This window comes from Pomacea canaliculata, linkage group LG11 (assembly GCF_003073045.1).
Source record: "Pomacea canaliculata isolate SZHN2017 linkage group LG11, ASM307304v1, whole genome shotgun sequence".
NCBI lineage: Eukaryota > Metazoa > Mollusca > Gastropoda > Architaenioglossa > Ampullariidae > Pomacea > Pomacea canaliculata.
In genome coordinates this window covers 825,001-842,211 of record NC_037600.1, presented here as the reverse complement: position 1 = coordinate 842,211, position 17,211 = coordinate 825,001, and the positions used below count along the sequence as shown (strand labels likewise).

Here is a 17,211-nt window from a genome sequence, read left to right as displayed (position 1 = left end):
TGAAGACTCGCATTTACAGCCATCAAGATGCGGGCAGAAACGAACTCAAAACATTTTACAAGTTTTAATCACCTACAGACATGAGTGAACTTAAACACTCTTACAAGAAAATTCTTCTCATTTCTAAGACTTTACGTGGTAGATGAATAAAGTGGAATTGTTACACTAGGTAGAAGAATTGTAAACATTCAATAACATTGTTACTACAAATTCTCTCATCAATAACAAAAAATGTATGTTTTGTGATTGTTCTGCAACATAATAATTACAGTTGTGTGCATTTATAACAGTACATTTAGTGTTCTAGAACTTGTGGTTTGTAAAAGAAGAAGAAGAAATAGAATACATGTTAGTTACTTAGACACACCTACATAAGACTACAGCGACACGTTGCGGTCCACTCTGCCCCTAAGTAAGGTGAGCGGTGTGTCAAAGCCACGACCTCCTCAAGATACTTAGTCTCGTCACTCAACACATGAAACTAAAGGTTTTCCCAAATCATAGAGAGAAACACTGCAGCCGCCACACAGGTCATCAAAGACAGCAATGGCCACATTTTCCCAGAAAGCAATGATGTACTCAACCAATGGACTGAGTGCTGCAGGGACGTGTACAATGTCCAGCTATGGATGCCAGGCGTGGATTCAACGAAACAGGAGAAGCCAGGCATTGAAGAACAAGTGTCTGAGGAGGCTGCTCCGGATCTCATACAAAGAACATAAGACCAACGACTTTGTCAGAAACGAGATGGCGACAGTCGTAGGACACCAGGATCCTCTATTTTCAATGGACAGGCGACGTACGCTGGTCCCTCTCTCTCTCACACACACACACAGACACACACGCACACATATATATTCACACACAATCTACACACGCGCGCACACAGACACCAGAACCACCCACACTCAGACAGTCCTGCTGGTGGTGCGTGTGGACTGGCGGGGAGTCTGGGCGTCTGAAGGTCTGTTAGTTGTAGTTGTGGAATGATTGAGACCACCATGACATCACATCCACTTGTGTCATGTCTCTTGGTGAATAAATGTATTCTGGTGCCTTTCTTCATCATGACGCTAAAAACTTTTACTCGCTCAACAAAATACTGAACCCTGTCTTCTGTAAAGCAACTGGAAGAAGCTGGCAAGTCAGTACTATGAGGTTTTGTGAATATTTCCCGATTGACATCGTGTCCTTTCTGACTCAGCAGCAACACAGCAGGTACAATGGGAAACAGGTTAAGTGGGAAAGTCCGGACACGTGACTGCAGGATTAGTCGTTACAAAAAAAGAACAAATGAATAAACCGACAAACGACAGAACAGTCAGACAAAACAATGGAAGGACCTGCAATGTGCTGGCTGTTACAGTCAACAGACTTCACCACCATCAACTTCACCACAATGCCAGTGGTTGGCGAGGAAACGCTCTGGTGCTAAAATACACGTGAGATGAATTCCCCGCACGAGACGAGTTTCCCCCCTTTGTTCACGATACTACTGAGTCATGTGACTGTCCCCCATGGACTTAATGTTCTGTCTCATCTGGAAAGTCCTCGTGGCTATCCACAAAGTCGTGCTTCCAAACAAGACAACATGTAACAATAGGACACAATACACTTACAGAGCTCAAAATCTTTCTGAAGGACAGTAAACTTGGACACACTCGCACGCGCGCAAACACACAGGCTCCCCCTACCCCCCAAATAAAAAGTACGGATAGCTTACATCAAGAGCAGTATGTATCTAGCTGCCTTGACCTTTTAATAGTTCTGTCTCTTAAGGTCATCTTTAGAAGAAAGTGACTGTAGCCAAAATATTGTCATAGACAGACAGAAGTGTGGTAAGAAATGAATGGGAGAATAAAAGACAGATGGTATTTATTAAACTTTATTTAACGAAAGTAGTTTTAAGAAGTGTGTTACCAGCATAACGCATCGGTAGAGATATTGAGAAACATGTCAAGATAAAAATATAAAAAAATATGTCACTAAATAAATATGATAAATTATAGAAATAAAATATTATATACAATCTCTGCAGGTGGTGTAAAATAATTCAGTAAAACAGTTTGCTTTAGACTAAAAATAATTATGCGTTTTCTATGTTGAGCAAGAGAATCATCCATAAATGCTGATACAAAAATTTAGCATGTTTTTGTTTTTAAATCGCACGAGGCAAGCAGCAAACATGAGGCCCTGCGGACACCTTCGTCATCTGGTCAAGACTTCTGCGCTTCCATCACTCCTCCTCCTCCTCCTCCTCCTCCTCCTCCTCGCGCACAGTTCTCTCAAGTTATCTCACACAGTTATCTCCCATGTCACAGAACCCTCCATCTTCTCTTCCATGGTCACATTTGATAATCACAAAGCTGTTTTTTTCCCTCTAAAAAAAGATGATGAGCATCAACAACAAAGCTAAAAACATTAAAAATTGTTACAACTGAGTGATGGGTGTTCCCAGGTTGTTGTCATGGAAGCAGTATCACAAGAGTGATCACAAATGTGGGAATGATGAGAACTGAACTTTTTGTCACAGAAGATCTCTGGCAACGGAGGAGAGTGGAACAATTTTTAGAATGCTTGAAAGATATAAGTTATGGTAAGACGATAAATACCTGAACAGCACCTCCATGTCAAGGTACGATAAGAATCAGCTGAGAGAGACACCTGGACCTTTGTGTGTGCAGTGTACAGCTCTTGCCTTACGAACGATGGTGTGTGAGCATTGCCTAATGAGCGATGTCAAACTCACAACCAGGTGAGACAGAAGAGATGTGGAGGGGACTAGAGGGGTACCAGCGCTAAACTTAGAGGACAAAGGTATACCAACCGCCTGTCTGGTGATGTTAATTCCCCCAACAGGTCTCCTCCGCCCTCATCGGACACAAGCAGCAGCTGAACCTCGTGAGGACAGGAACTACATTTGTTGTGCTTTGAAAAATAAAGTTCAGAAATATTTTTAAGTTTTAAAACCTTTAATAAAATGTCTTTCTGCTGATAGTTTAGACCTGACAGTGGGTTTGCGGATGTGTGTGTGGATGTGTGTGTGGATGTCACTCAGAGGTTCCCTCTGTTACCTGTAGGATGGGGAGTCAAAGTCAAGGTAGTCACGAGATACATCAAATATATATAAATATATAGATAAAACATATCGAAGGAATCTCTGTGGCTATCATTTACTGATGGGTCAAGTTTTGCACTGACATGGAGAAGGACCACAGAGTAGTAATATTCTAACAAGCAGCGATGTATGAAAGAAATGTTAAAACAGAAAAACAATCCGAGCTCTGGGAGGGTGTCATCAGTCTCTTGATCAACAACAATTACAATTCAGCCAATCAACGAGAACAAAGCCGATGACAAAATAATTTAAATGATCAGATTAGTAACACTGTTGATATTTTATTACTGAAAAGCCTTCAGATCAAAGTGAATGCATTTTTTGACAAGAAAAACAAGATGACCAAATGTATTGCTTAAATATTAACACCTACAGTGCAAAATGACTTTTTGCTTCTTAAAAAGGGAAAAAGTTGACAAGACAGATCGCTTGCATCGTAGAAAGAAATCTTATTGATGGCACAACAATGGACACAGTACATCGTGTTTACACGGGATTTGAAAGACAGTGTATGTACACATCATTGGAAACAGTACAGGATGCTAGCAACTCATTGCAAGCAGTCCTCTGTGTTTTCACAGCATCACACATCCGCTGTTTCCTGTATTCACACATCTGCTCATCACTGGGGGTGAGTGGTGTGTACGTGGAGGCGGCATGGCGAAAGTGAGGAAAGAAAGAGTTGACCACTCTTTAGCTTTGACACCGGTGTACAGTCACACCAAATCAATTTTAAACAAACAAACAAACAAACAAACAAACAAACAAACAAACAAACAAACAAACAAACAAACAAACGAACAAACGATCAAAGAAACAAGCGAACAAACGAACAAACAAGAAGAAGCAGTAAAAGCTCAAAAACGAATATTACTCCAACTAGAGGTCAATAAGCCTAGAAAACGTCTGACATTTTCTGTTTTATTTTGTTTTAATTGACTGTGATGCCTAGTACGACTTCACCAGCCATCCGGAGAAGAAGCTGGACATTCTTCCAAAAATCTCACAAGCGACCGTGTGGTACACGTACACCTCGTCTCCAGCCTGCAGCGAGGTCCCGTGGACAAAGACGGTGCTGGCTTCTTTGACTGATACAGCTCTCGACAGCATGACACTGATGCTGTTCACACGCAGGTCCAGCTTCACGTTTTGGCCGCCAGGTGTCAGCAGCTGAACCGTGAAGACGTACAGACCTTGGAAAGGCGCCTTGAAGATGCCGCTGGAAGGGTTGTAGGCCTTGCCGGTGTTCTCCAGCAAGATGTCGAAAACCGCCACCTTGGGAGTGGTCCAAAAGTGGTCTAATTTGAAGGTAGCCCTAAAGTAAACTAGACGACCTGAAAAATGAGGGAGTGAAAGCTGAACTTCTTCATCAACAGGTGAGTTTTAATTGTTGTCAACGTAAACAAAAATAAGTGTACACCACGCCGTTTATAAAACTGTCAAAATATATATTTTGCAGTCTATGTGTGTTATTGCTACAGAACTAACCCATAGTTCACAGGCTTTTTCAAAAAGACTGTGTGTGTGTGTGTGGGTGAGAGAAAATGAATTTACATATGCTTCTCAATTTGCTGGTCAGAAAGCAGCTGACGGAAGTGAGTTCTCTAATTGCATGCTGTAGATATTTTCCTTCTGTAGCTGAAGTATTACAAGTCCTATGTCTCGTGTATACGGTGTACAGGAAAGTCCAATGTGTAAACACACAAAGGTTCATGCTAGGATATAGATGTATATATATATATAGAGAGAGAGAGACTGAGCAAACCAAATCCACTCTTACCACTCATTGCTTCTATTGCATTTATTTTCCTCTCTTGAGCTTCAACAGTTGCCTCTAAAGCCACAAAACTCTCGTTTCTTGCTGTCCCACCTAAAATATCAAGATCACTATTCATCTTCTGATTTACAATACATTCTCAGAAAGGTTTCTCCTTCTTAAGACAAACACTTATATACATATACATACACGTTCTTTCACTCTCAGGTTAAGTGTACAGGTCATCAACTAAGTAACAAAGACACATGCTGTCTATAAGATACTCGTTCACACTTCCTTCAACATCTTTGAGCTAACAGCTTGGTAGTCGTTTGAAGTTTGCAGATATTTGTCTTCAAAACAAAATCTTAAGCTGTGTTGTTTTAAGTTTGGGTCAACACCGCATTTTTTGTTTTCAATTATCGCGTTTTTTCAGGACCCAGTATTAGTCATCGTAGTCACCATCGTAGTCACCATCGTAGTCAATATCATAGTCAACATCGTAGTCAACATCGTAGTCAACATCGTAGTCAACATCGTAGTCAATATCATAGTCAACATCATAGTCATCATCGTAGTCAACATCGTAGTCAACATCGTAGTCAACTGTCGCTTCTGACAACAACTAATAACTAATTTCAATAACACTCATTTCAAAATTTGTTTTCAAATCAATTCTCCAGATCATTGGTAGTTCATGTTTCTACTCACTGAACACATGCATACACTCACTCTCAATCTTCACACAGCAATCACACAAACGAAGTAACACACATTCTAACTGAAAGGTCAAAGGGTGCAGCCATGATGGTGTGTGTACATACAGCTATTCTTCTAGCAAACCTCGTTCATGTTTCTTACCAATCTTGGATTCCATGGTCTTCATCATTTTCTGAAGGATGTCAACAGTCGATTTTACCGCACCTAAAATTTCATCATCATCATCATTATCGTTGTCCTCGTCGTCGTCGTCGTCGTCATCATCGTCATCATCATCATCATCATCATCATCATCATCATCATCATCATCATCATCATCATCCAATGCTGTTCATGAATTCCAGGAAACTACCACAGGACTGATGGAGCGAACACTTAGAAGAGCAAAGGTTTGACCGTTGGCAATGGCAAAGCTGCGATCTCCGTGACTGGGGTACGGGTGGAGGAGCCCCACAACAGGTACCCGCATGAGGATCGCACCAGGTACAGCGGCAATGGCTAGGCTGGATAGGATCTGGCATAGCCATCAGGCCCACTACAATGTACAATCTGTACAAATCCCTTGACTACCACTCCTACTCCATGGTGGGACGCGTTGACTCACCTTGCCGATGCTGACAGGACTTGTGAGGAAAGTAGTTCAGGTGTGTGAGTGAGTGTATGCCGAGAGGTAAAGAGAGTGAAAGGAGAAATAAAACAATGGTCAATAGAAGTTCCCTCTAGCGAAAAGGTTATCAGACCAGAACAACTTTTACTACATTTACAGGACACCCACTGACAGATATTTGTTGTGTGTGGAATGAAAGAACATATCAGTGCCTGTGTTTGTGTGCCTTGAAGCCATGTGCTGGATTCTGACAGAATTCCAGGAAATCTGCCAGGACTGACTAACACACACACACACACACACACACACACACTAAGGTACACTAAACTATCTACCAAACAAACACACAAACTAAGACACCAACTGCCTCTGTCTTACCAATCGTTGTGTTCATGGTCTGTAGGTCCGTTTCCACGGCCGACTTCAAAGCGCAGTCGTTAGCTACATTCGTTGAGGCCAGGACAAGACCCAGCAAATTAAACAACAACATTAACATGTACCCTTGCTTACACTCAGCAACATTGTATCTCTTAACAATTATTTGTGATTGTCAAACCATCTTTCTCTCTTGTTGCCTAGTTTTTAGTTACCATCCTGTCTCTGGTGCAGCAATGTGCAAACTGAACTACAGCCGTTGACGCCTGTGTAACTACAAGAATTATATTCTGTGGGATGGACATAACTGTTAGTTTTATTAATGATAGTAGTGGTTAGTACTATTGTCATAGTAAATATTTATATTTAGTCCTTTTCTCACCTAGGTGACGCATAAAACATCCACTTTTACTGAACAAGACTCATTTTTCTTCTTCCAAAATATTTGTGTTCATGGTCTTGTAGTCGAATTAAAGTTTGCGACGGTTTACTTTGATATGTTGTACACATCACATGCTCAGGTGTACAGTCACAGTGAACCCCACAGCTCACCTGAGTAGCTGTTGTTGTCAGTCTTTATTCCCAAGGCTTCTCTCTCTCTCACTGACATCTGTCTGTAAGCAGGACCACTTTCCCTATTTCTTATTATTCTTTATATTCTTGCCTTGGAAGTGTATTTGCAAGTCTCACTGTTCACTTCCAATGGCATTTGTTGGCTGCAGTCATCATGCTGACAGCCAAGTGCCATGAACATTACTCACAACTTTGTCTGCTTACAATTGTTGATGAACAAGCAACATCAAACATGTGAGCAGCTGACTGTGTGCAGACACTTGTCTCTCTGTATTACAATACACTGAACTGCAAAACTAACCTGCTCCATTCTCCTTGTCCATCTTTGCTTCCAAGGCTTCAATCTTCATCTCCAGAGCTCGTAAAGCTTCGTGTGAAGTCGACAAAGTAGAGTTGGTGTCTGAAAGGTCGAGATCACACGAATGAATTCTTTTATTTTATAAATGTTTCTTTCTCAAAACTCACAGTGTGATGCACACAGAATGAATGACAGAAATGAAAGTACACACACACTTAGCAACACACACACACACTTAGCAACACACACACGTATTTATGACACACACATACACAACCACAAATAGTTTCATTCACTTGTGTCCTCAGACTTTCATGTCTACCCGTGTGGATAGTCTGCCATAAACACTTTTTGTAACAAAAACTACATGACAATGAAAGTGAAAAAAGAATTAAAGTCAATATGAAAAAGAAAAGCTGGACAAGTAAGTTGAGATATAAGTAAGACAACAGAGGTTATCTTGATAAAATATGGCGAAGCTCTTCTACAAGAATGAAGTATAAAGCTGTGTTTCCATTAAAATTAAGCCGTTAGAAATAAATACACAATAAGAAACAAACTCACACACACACACCCACAAACACACCTGTTGTCGATCATATAAAAATAAAATGTTGATTTGTAAAACCAAGACCCATTTCTTACTTATCTCTAAATAAAAGACTTGGTGGACCAGAAAGATCCCCGATGGTTGACTTCACACACTGACATACAGGTGTGCACACTAGGACACGCTGACACACACACACACACAATACATACTCTCTCTCCTCTCTCTCTCCTCTCTCTCTCTCTGTGAGACATGCATGCAGTGGGATATCAAGTAAAGAAATGAACATACCCTCTGGTTTAAAGTTAACACTACTATCACCTCTTCCTACCAGTCTTTGAAGTCTTGTGTAAAGCTTGGTCGTGAGCTGCATTTACTGACTTTAGGTGAAGTGCCCCAACATTAAGCATATAATTATCCAGCAAACAAACCCTGTGTATACATACACAAATCCCATCATACAGATGAGCATGTAAACATACTCTAAAGCTGACCTCTTTCCCTCTTCTTGTCCATCTTTGCTTCCAACGCTTCCATCTTCATCTCGAGGGCGAGAAAAGCAGCTCGTGAAGGCCACAGGGTAGAGTTCGATTTTTTTAAATCAGGAAGGTCAGGGTCACGTTTTTTTCCTATTTTTTTCAAAAAATATTTGTTAAGGTCAGCTCTCTCGTAACTCACTTAGTCAGGAACAGGCACCAAAACAATGGATCACCGAAGTTCTCGACCTTAGCACTAACATGCTTCAATGGACGACTAAAATAATGTGAGTGCGTGCATCTACAGGTACATGTGTTGATGTCTACAGTTAGACAGTCAACCCTAAAGCTGACCTTTTTTACTCCTCTTGTCCAGCTTGGCTTCCAAGGCTTTAATCTTCATGTCGAGTGCGCGTAAGGCGTCTTGTGAAGTGGACAGAGCGGAGTTCGAATCCTCTAAGTCTGAAAGGTTAAGGTCACACAGTTCTTCTATTTCAGACATTTTTATTTACCGCAAATATCAGTGTTATCACATGGTCTTGTCAAAATATTTCATAAATTCTTACTGAAAACTCTCTCTCTCTCTCTCTCTCACACACACACATACTAACCTGCTTCAGCCTTTTTACGAATATTTTCTTTGAGCTGCGTCCTGCGAGCGCGTAAATAATCTTGAAAAGTTGAGAGGGAAGACTTTGATTCTTCTGAGGCTGGAAAGCCAACATCACATATTTCTTCTATTTTTGAGATGTATACAGGTTTTTCTCTTTCAAACTACAAAGTCGCGTGAAGACAGTCCATGGAAACTTGACATACATGAACACACACACAGTCACACATACACGTGTAGCTGTCATCCAAACAATATAGATACACACACCTGAGGTTGACATCACCAGTCTCTCTTCCTTACTAACCTTTGAAGATTGGCAAGGTAGGTCAAATAAAGCTCCCCTTTATAATGTTTGTTCTTTAAACATCTACAGTCCATCGTTAATTCACACACACACACACACATACACACACACACACACACACACACACACACACACACACACACACACACACACACACACACACACACACACACACACACACACACACACACACACACACACATATTTATCTGTAGCATGCGTCACGAAATAAAACAAATGATTCAAAAGATGAATACATCTTGTGTCTAAAATCAAAATTACTAGTCACTCTTTCCTGTCATCTTAATTTGTGTTTAAAAGCTTGGAGAAGTTCGTCAACAGTCGATTTCAAAGCGAAGTGGTTAGCTAAGATCACTCGTACACAAGCAAGATAAACAAGATCACACCTGTACACAAATAAAAGTAATCTTACAGAGTTCATGTATCAGACATTTTTATGTTCTGTGTGTGAAGTAGATACAATAAAACACACACACACACACACACACACACACACACACACACACACACACACACACACACACACACACATGTATATAAAATATAAATGTTATTGAAAGTGATTGGTGACACTATCGTACTCTGTCCTCAGTTGTGTGTGGTTTTGTTGTTGTTGTTGTTGTTGTTGTTGTTGTTGTTGTTGTTGTTGTTTGCTGACCTGACTGTTGCTGGCTGTCAGCTTGGGAAGCAAACATCAGTGTCACTAATATTGCCAGGCTTGCGATGGCCATGTTGGACTCTGAAATGTAAACTTGTGAGAGGGAAGAAATCCACATAAAATGGAGGTTCAGAGCTAACGTCTCCCTAGAGACCTGTGACAGTCCACTTGTCGTCTGCACTCAGGACGTGCACCACACGGTCCTGGTCTCACTATTGATTCATTCTCACGAATTATTCTCTACCCCTGGTGTCTGAGTCGTTAATGTCTGTGTCACACGTTGACAAACACTTTGCCTAAAACATTTTTATTGTCATCGTTGTTCAGGTCATTTGTTTGGGAGATAAGCTTGAAAGAATCTTTTCCAGAACAAACTTTACTCATAACAAAATGGTCGACAAAGAAAAAGAGAGAAAACAAATTTAAGTCGCTTACTTTCAAGTTTATATTGTGAAGTGTGTCCATGTTATCTCTTGATCACCTCAAGGTGTTTGTGTTGTTGTGTGGTTGTTGTCATGAGACAAGGTGGTTGTGTGGTTGTTGTTGTGAGACAAGGTGGTTGTGTTGTTGTGTGGTTGTAGCTGTGAGACAAGGTGGTTGTGTGGCTGTTGCTGCAGAATTTTAACAGGGAATATTAATTAATATGAGTCAACTTATTCGTGAAGACCTGTTGTCGGACTCTGTCAATGGTTGCGCCGACACACAAAACAATACAAATGCTGAGTGTGTCGATTATTTCATTGTTATTTTTCTTAGTTATATTCACCTTTAAGTAGCGATGTGTTGATCATTCAAAATAAGAATAGTTCCACGATGGAGGTGTCTTGATAGGATGAAAATACTGACTTATACACAGTACCTTTTTCTGATAATAATCTTGCACAATGTAAATATTTAGGCAGGCATGCAGGTTTATTTATTATAACCAGTGGACATAGTACACCTATATGAGAAACTTTTCTCAAAACGGTTTAGGTAAATATAAGCACAGTGATTAAAATAATATTATTTGATATTTGTTATTCATTTTTTACAATACATAAAGTAACGGCTCATTTAAACCAAATGCTGTTTATACATTTCTAGTTGATCTTATTTTTAATTTTACAAAACTAAGAACTGACGGAAAACATCTTATTAAGCATGAGAAAGAAATATCCTACTTGAATAAAACCGTGCATCGTTGGAATATGAAATAGTTACAGGGGTTACCAAGGCGAAACATGTGGGTCCTACCTGACATTTTAATGGTCACCTTACAGCCTGTCAGCTTTTTCACACCACGAGGATCGATGTTCTACACCTGAACAGTTGTACTTGTGAATTGTACCTTTACAAATGCTACATTTCTCTAAGTAACAACAGCTTCATCAAGGTAAGTATCAGAACTAGCGACTGACTGCAAGTTTTCAGATGTATAAGAGCAAAAGACGAAGAGGGGCTCAAACAGTTGTTGACTAAAGTGTAAATAATATGTCGGACATGACCGCCATAACAAACCGTAAATACACCAAGATATATGCATGTATTATGTCTTTCTTCTGTCATTTATTTGTCTCACCTCTTCCCATTATGATGACTTCTTTCTGAAATCCCAGTCTGCAAGAGGACTGAAGAGATGTCCTATGTACCTTTTCGTAGCTACCCGAGTCAAGCTTGTCCACCTGTCTAGATGTTCCGCAGCTAGTGTGTTTATTTCAGACATACGAATGAATTTTCTTTCCTTCCACTTCTGCGTACTGATCGAAGTTGATCGCAAATGCCCATCACCGGTGCCAGTTTGTGGACCCACTCGGTCGCTCTGCTCGCGATGTCGATGGACTGGCTGCAGATGGCGCTGGTCCACCCACCATCTGCTGAGCAGCTTGACTGTGTTTTGTGTACAGTTGTTGATGACATGCCCCAGTGTCTCCATGTCTCATGTGCCAGTCCACGTGGTCACCTTGGTGTTCACAGGTCCGTGTTGACCTCCGTGACCTGGAGTGAACTCGCCGGCGAGCTGAGTGTTTGGCGGAGGACTGGACTCACCCTCCACAGAGACATTTATAAGGCCGCCAAGCCAAGTGTTGCAAGGTGTGTCTACAAGGCCAAGACATCCTATCTTCGGGCACAAATAAATAATTGCACCTCCTCCAGATCACTTTTGGACATGCGCAATCGAGTGACTGGACTTCACACGACAACACCACTGCCCACTGCCCACTGCCCACTGTCCACTGCCTTTCTTCACAGCTGCCGCAAGTTTGAAATGATCATTTCACTAGCAGCATATTCGGCATTTTATCATCCTTACACTCGATGTCGATGTCGGCACCTGACAGCATCTCTTGTGAATTTCTCTCAGGATGATCTCTCACCAAGTGTCCGCCAGTCTCTGATAGAAAGGCAATTATTCTGAAAGCCAAGAAACATCTTGCCCGTTAGACCCAATACTAACAAGTCTTATTGAGAGCCTAGATATTTTACTTCTTGCCATCACTAACATAATAAATACCAGCTTGTCATCAGGTGCTCCCTCATACACTACACACCCTGTAGGGGATTTCTGGACCTGCACTAGAGGGGTTCAACTCCTGTCTCACTGACAGGACACAGACTGTGTGTTGGTGGTAAACATCTCATCCTGCCCAACTTTCCTGTGGTGTCCCTCAAGGCTGAGTACTCGGCCCACTTCTGTTTATTGTGTATGTGAAGCCACTTTTCTCTTGCATCCAGTCTCATTATTTTTCTCATCCATTATATGCTGATGATACACAGATGCACTGCCTCACTTCCCAGGCTACATCTATATTTGTCGTCTATTTATTGTCACTGTTGTTGTTTATTTTTCTGACCCTCGGATGCTGTCATGTCGCCCATGTATCGTTGTTGTTTTGAGCGTTAAGAGCATGCTCCGTGTGAGTGTGAGTGCGCTACACAAGTCTTTCATCTAATGTCATTAGGGACTGAGCTTTTACAATTAAACTCAGAAATGGAAGACACAGCATCGATGGCACACACGCAGATACACGCAGGTCCACACAGGCACACACAGGTACACACAGGCACACACAGGCACACACAGGTACACACAGGCACACACAGGCACACACAGGTACACACAGGCACACACAGGCACACGCAGGTGCACGCAGACACACACAGATACACGCAGGTCCACACAGGCACACGCAGGTGCACGCAGACACACACAGGTACACACAGGTCCACACAGGCACACGCAGGTACACACAGGTGCACGCATGCACGTAAACTCACACAGCCACCATCCCGACAAAGTCAACTTAATTGAAGGAGTGGCGTAGAAACCGTTAGAGAAGGGGAGGGGCATCCACCCTCTCCGCTGCAAACAAGAAATGCTGGAGGGACGAATATCTGTTGCGCATCCGCCCAAAAAACTATTTGAGATCAGATTCACACCCGCGGAGACTATTTTTTAACAAGTCTGTTGCAGGAGAACAAGTCTGAATGCATCCAGACAAGGTCGAGAGGATGAGGAGTAGGTAAAGATTTGTAGCTTGAGTCTGGCATGGACTTTGATGTTGTTGACTTCTTAGCTACCCAGCTACCTGATACAGTAATGTGCTTACATATCAATTGAAACAGTTACTGATTCGGTCACATCACCTGAAACACATCCCGTTGTTATTTGCTGGCAGACTGCGACAGCATTGCTGATAGACGTCAACACATCGACAACATCGTCGACAAATAGCAGACAGTCGCGGTCAGGAGGAAACACAGTGGGGTGGACAGACAGTGGGGTGGACAGACAGTCGGGTGGAGAGACAGTCGGGTGGACAGACAGTCGGGTGGAGAGACAGTCGGGTGGACAGACAGTCGGGTGGAGAGACAGTCGGGTGGACAGACAGTCGGGTGGAGAGACAGTCGGGTGGACAGACAGTCGGGGGAGAGACAGTCGGGTGGACAGACAGTCGGGTGGAGAGACAGTCGGGTGGACAGACAGTCGGGTGGAGAGACAGTCGGGTGGACAGACAGTCGGGTGGAGAGACAGTCGGGTGGACAGACAGTCGGGTGGACAGACAGTCGGGTGGACAGACAGTCGGGTGAGACGAAGTGGCGAAGAGGAAGACTAGCCTACAGAGACTTTCAGTGAACGAGTCGATGTGTGGGTGGAAACGTCAGGGCCAGGTGATAAACAACAGCAGGCTGGTGACAACAACAACAAGCGCAGGTCAATAAGAGGCACAAAGGGCGACAACAAGAAGGAGTGCAGTCCCTTTCAGCGATCAAAACGTTACTAGTCAGTTTTACCAGCGGTGTAACACAAGAAAAATGTAAGAAAAATAAAAAATAAAACGTAAACAAATAAAAGAAAGTTTTCTTTATTCAGCTTCAGGATGAGAACCACGAAAGCATCTTACATAGTTTTCCTTTCATTTTAGGTTTGGACTGGAGCTGGGTGTCTAGTCAGACTTGACGAGCCACCCGGAGAAGAAGCTCGACAGACTTCCATAGAAGGAACAGTCGGCGTGATTATAGACGTAGACGTCTTCTCCAGCCTCTAGATGGACCATATAGACAAGCACTAAGCTGGCATCGTTTCTTGTCACTACTCGTGATCGGGTTACCATGGTACCGGACACAAGCAGTTGCAGCCCCAGGTCTTGCTCACCGGGCGCCAGGATTTGAACCGTGAAGACGTAGAGGCCTGGGAAAGGGGCAACGAAGGTTCCCTCGGAGTCGTTGTAGGCGTTGCCTGTGTTGTCCAGGACAACATCGAACACCAACTTGCCGTCGCTGATCACGAAGAACTCTCCACTAAAAGTAGCCATGAAGTGAGCTTCACGTGTAAGACGACCTGAAAATTAAATATAAATAATTAAAAACTGCATTTCTTCATCCACAAATCAGTCTCCAAATATCGTTTATATATATATCTATCTGTATGAAACAATTGTATCGTATCCTTATTGTACACTACGCTGGTGTACACTGTGTATGGATATACAAAATGTACACCGTGTGAAAGAGTGAGAGAGAACGAGTGAGATACAGTGTATCAAACAAAAAGAAACAGAAAACACATTTAACATACAAAAGATAGACTATCAGGCCATTTACCAATTAAACTTTATATTATTTGCTTTGATGTTTGATTGAAGTTTCCTGTATTCATTGAGAACAATTTCAAAATGTTGACAAAGCCGTTGCCTGTCGAAGCACGTGCTACACACCTGTATCGATACATGGATAACATCATACATGTGCACATACATACAAATACACATACATATATTCATATGAACAGTCGTTAATATTAAAGATAACCTGTTTTATTTTTCTTACCAATCATTTGTTCCAAGGCATCAACCTTCTTCTTGAGAGCGAGGAAAGCATCGTCTGAACATTCTGAGCATGAAAGATAATTCTTCTGTTTTTTTTAATAACAATGTCAAGCTAACAATCCATCGCAAATTCACACACACACACACACACACACGCTCTCAGTGCATTTTAAACCATTTTTTAAAATAAATATTTTGGTATTTACAGTTTGCTGATGGTCGTTTCCAAGAAGTTGATGTCTGCATTCATTGATGTCTGAGTCAAGGACCACAATAATTAAATAAACACCAAATACAGACAACAAACACTTGATAAAATAAAGTGATTCGTGTGGACACTTCAATCGAGGCCTGACTGTGTTTATGTGTTTATGCACCCAATGAACCCTACACCTTACCTGTGGCAGCCTTGCTTCCATTTGTTGTTAAAGCATCTTGTGAAGTCGAGAGGAGACAGCCTGAAAGATCGATGTCCTTTCATTCTTTCAACTTTCAAATGTTTACAAGTTTTTTTCTCGTAAAGCACACAGTGTCACACGCACAATTTAACTCAAGTTCACACACACACACACACACTAGAGACATACAACTGTTCATAAGACTATCAAAGTAATGTAGTTGCTCTCGACAAGATAAAAGGTATGTTCTCTCTTTATTCTAATGACTTGGAAGTTTGCCGACGGTCAATTTAGTCTTTACCTGCATTCACCTGTCTAAAACTCAGTTTCTACTCATCTTTGTACTAATGGATCGGACTTCTAGTTGTACATAGTACACAGAAGCAACAAGCTTACCTGTTGTACCATTCTCTGAGTCAACGGCTTTAGTCTCTGTCTCCTGGTCATGGAAATAATGGTCTTCGGTTGGCATGGTAGAGTTCCATTCTGCAGAACCTAGAAGGTGTACATGACAGTTGTTTTGCTTTGTAAATGTTTACAAGATATTCTATGTCAGAAAAGCCTCTGGCAAGTAGTTGTTAACTTCATTCATTCAAACAAAGGCCACAAAATGTCAACAAAAGCTTTACATAGCTACACCTTACATAGCTACACCTTACATAGCTACACCTGATATAGCTAGACCTTACATAGCTACACCTTACATAGCTAGACCTTACATAGCTACACCTTACATAGCTACACCTTACATAGCTACACCTTACATAGCTACACCTTACATAGCTACACCTTACATAGCTACACCTTACATAGCTAGACCTTACATAGCTACACCTTACATAGCTACACCTTACATAGCTACACCTTATAGATAGCTAGACCTTACATAGCTAGACCTTACATAGCTACACCTTACATAGCTACACCTTACATAGCTACACCTTATATAGCTACACCTTACATAGCTACACCTTACATAGCTACACCTTATAGATAGCTACACCTTACATAGCTACACCTTACATAGCTACACCTTACATAGCTAGACCTTACATAGCTACACCTTATAGATAGCTAGACCTTACATAGCTAGACCTTACATAGCTACACCTTACATAGCTAGACCTTACATAGCTACACCTTACATAGCTAGACCTTACATAGCTAGACCTTACATAGCTACACCTTACATAGCTAGACCTTACATAGCTACACCTTACATAGCTACACCTTACATAGCTACACACAAACCTTAACATCAATAATTCAAGAATAGGTTGTCTCCATGTAGTGAACACTGAAGCTAACCTGATTTAGTGTCCATGTGAAAACTTTTTTCAAAGTTCTTCGACTGCGTCTCGATATCACTTAAAGAATCTTCCAGAGTCCACAAGGTCGATTGATTCGAGTCTGGAAGGTCAAGGTCACACCTATT

The 17,211-nt window shown here is 41.7% G+C and overlaps 2 protein-coding genes across 6 annotated transcripts in view; both read right to left on the bottom strand.

Moving 5' to 3' along the window:
- Window positions 1-3,295: 3,295 nt before the first annotated feature.
- LOC112575720 lies at window positions 3,296-11,888 on the bottom strand. 2 transcript variants are annotated; one of them, XM_025257716.1, is made up of 10 exons: window positions 11,631-11,888; window positions 10,070-10,150; window positions 9,085-9,183; window positions 8,828-8,935; window positions 8,492-8,626; window positions 7,451-7,549; window positions 6,580-6,642; window positions 5,736-5,798; window positions 4,899-4,988; window positions 3,296-4,452 (listed from the first exon to the last, which is right to left on the bottom strand). In XM_025257716.1, the coding sequence occupies exons 1-10, from the start codon at window positions 11,638-11,640 to the stop codon at window positions 4,067-4,069; spliced, it is 1,134 nt and encodes a 377-aa protein (XP_025113501.1). In that variant the 5' UTR covers window positions 11,641-11,888; the 3' UTR covers window positions 3,296-4,066. The 2 variants fall into 2 exon arrangements, with proteins under 2 accessions (XP_025113501.1, XP_025113502.1); XM_025257717.1 differs by lacking the exon at window positions 8,492-8,626.
- Window positions 11,889-14,425: 2,537 nt separating this feature from the next.
- The window catches only part of LOC112575466, an 8,778-nt gene continuing 5,992 nt past the window's right edge, over window positions 14,426-17,211 (bottom strand). For all 4 annotated transcript variants that reach the window (XM_025257352.1, XM_025257351.1, XM_025257350.1 and 1 more), the window contains 5 exons: window positions 17,085-17,186; window positions 16,173-16,271; window positions 15,777-15,836; window positions 15,380-15,442; window positions 14,426-14,891 (listed from right to left, as the gene is read on the bottom strand). In XM_025257352.1, the coding sequence (XP_025113137.1) occupies window positions 14,497-14,891; window positions 15,380-15,442; window positions 15,777-15,836; window positions 16,173-16,271; window positions 17,085-17,186 (719 nt within the window). In that variant the 3' untranslated portion in view covers window positions 14,426-14,496. The remainder of the gene's footprint in view (window positions 14,892-15,379; window positions 15,443-15,776; window positions 15,837-16,172; window positions 16,272-17,084; window positions 17,187-17,211) is intronic.

Bases quoted from the DNA above. Each gene is read 5' to 3' on its own strand.
- LOC112575720 (XM_025257716.1), bottom strand. The intron at 5,799-6,579 runs GTAAGACAGAGG...ATGAAATTTTAG, and splicing joins GACCATGAACACAACGATTG to GTGCGGTAAAATCGACTGTT. The intron at 4,453-4,898 runs GTAAGAGTGGAT...CTCATTTTTCAG, and splicing joins TGCAATAGAAGCAATGAGTG to GTCGTCTAGTTTACTTTAGG.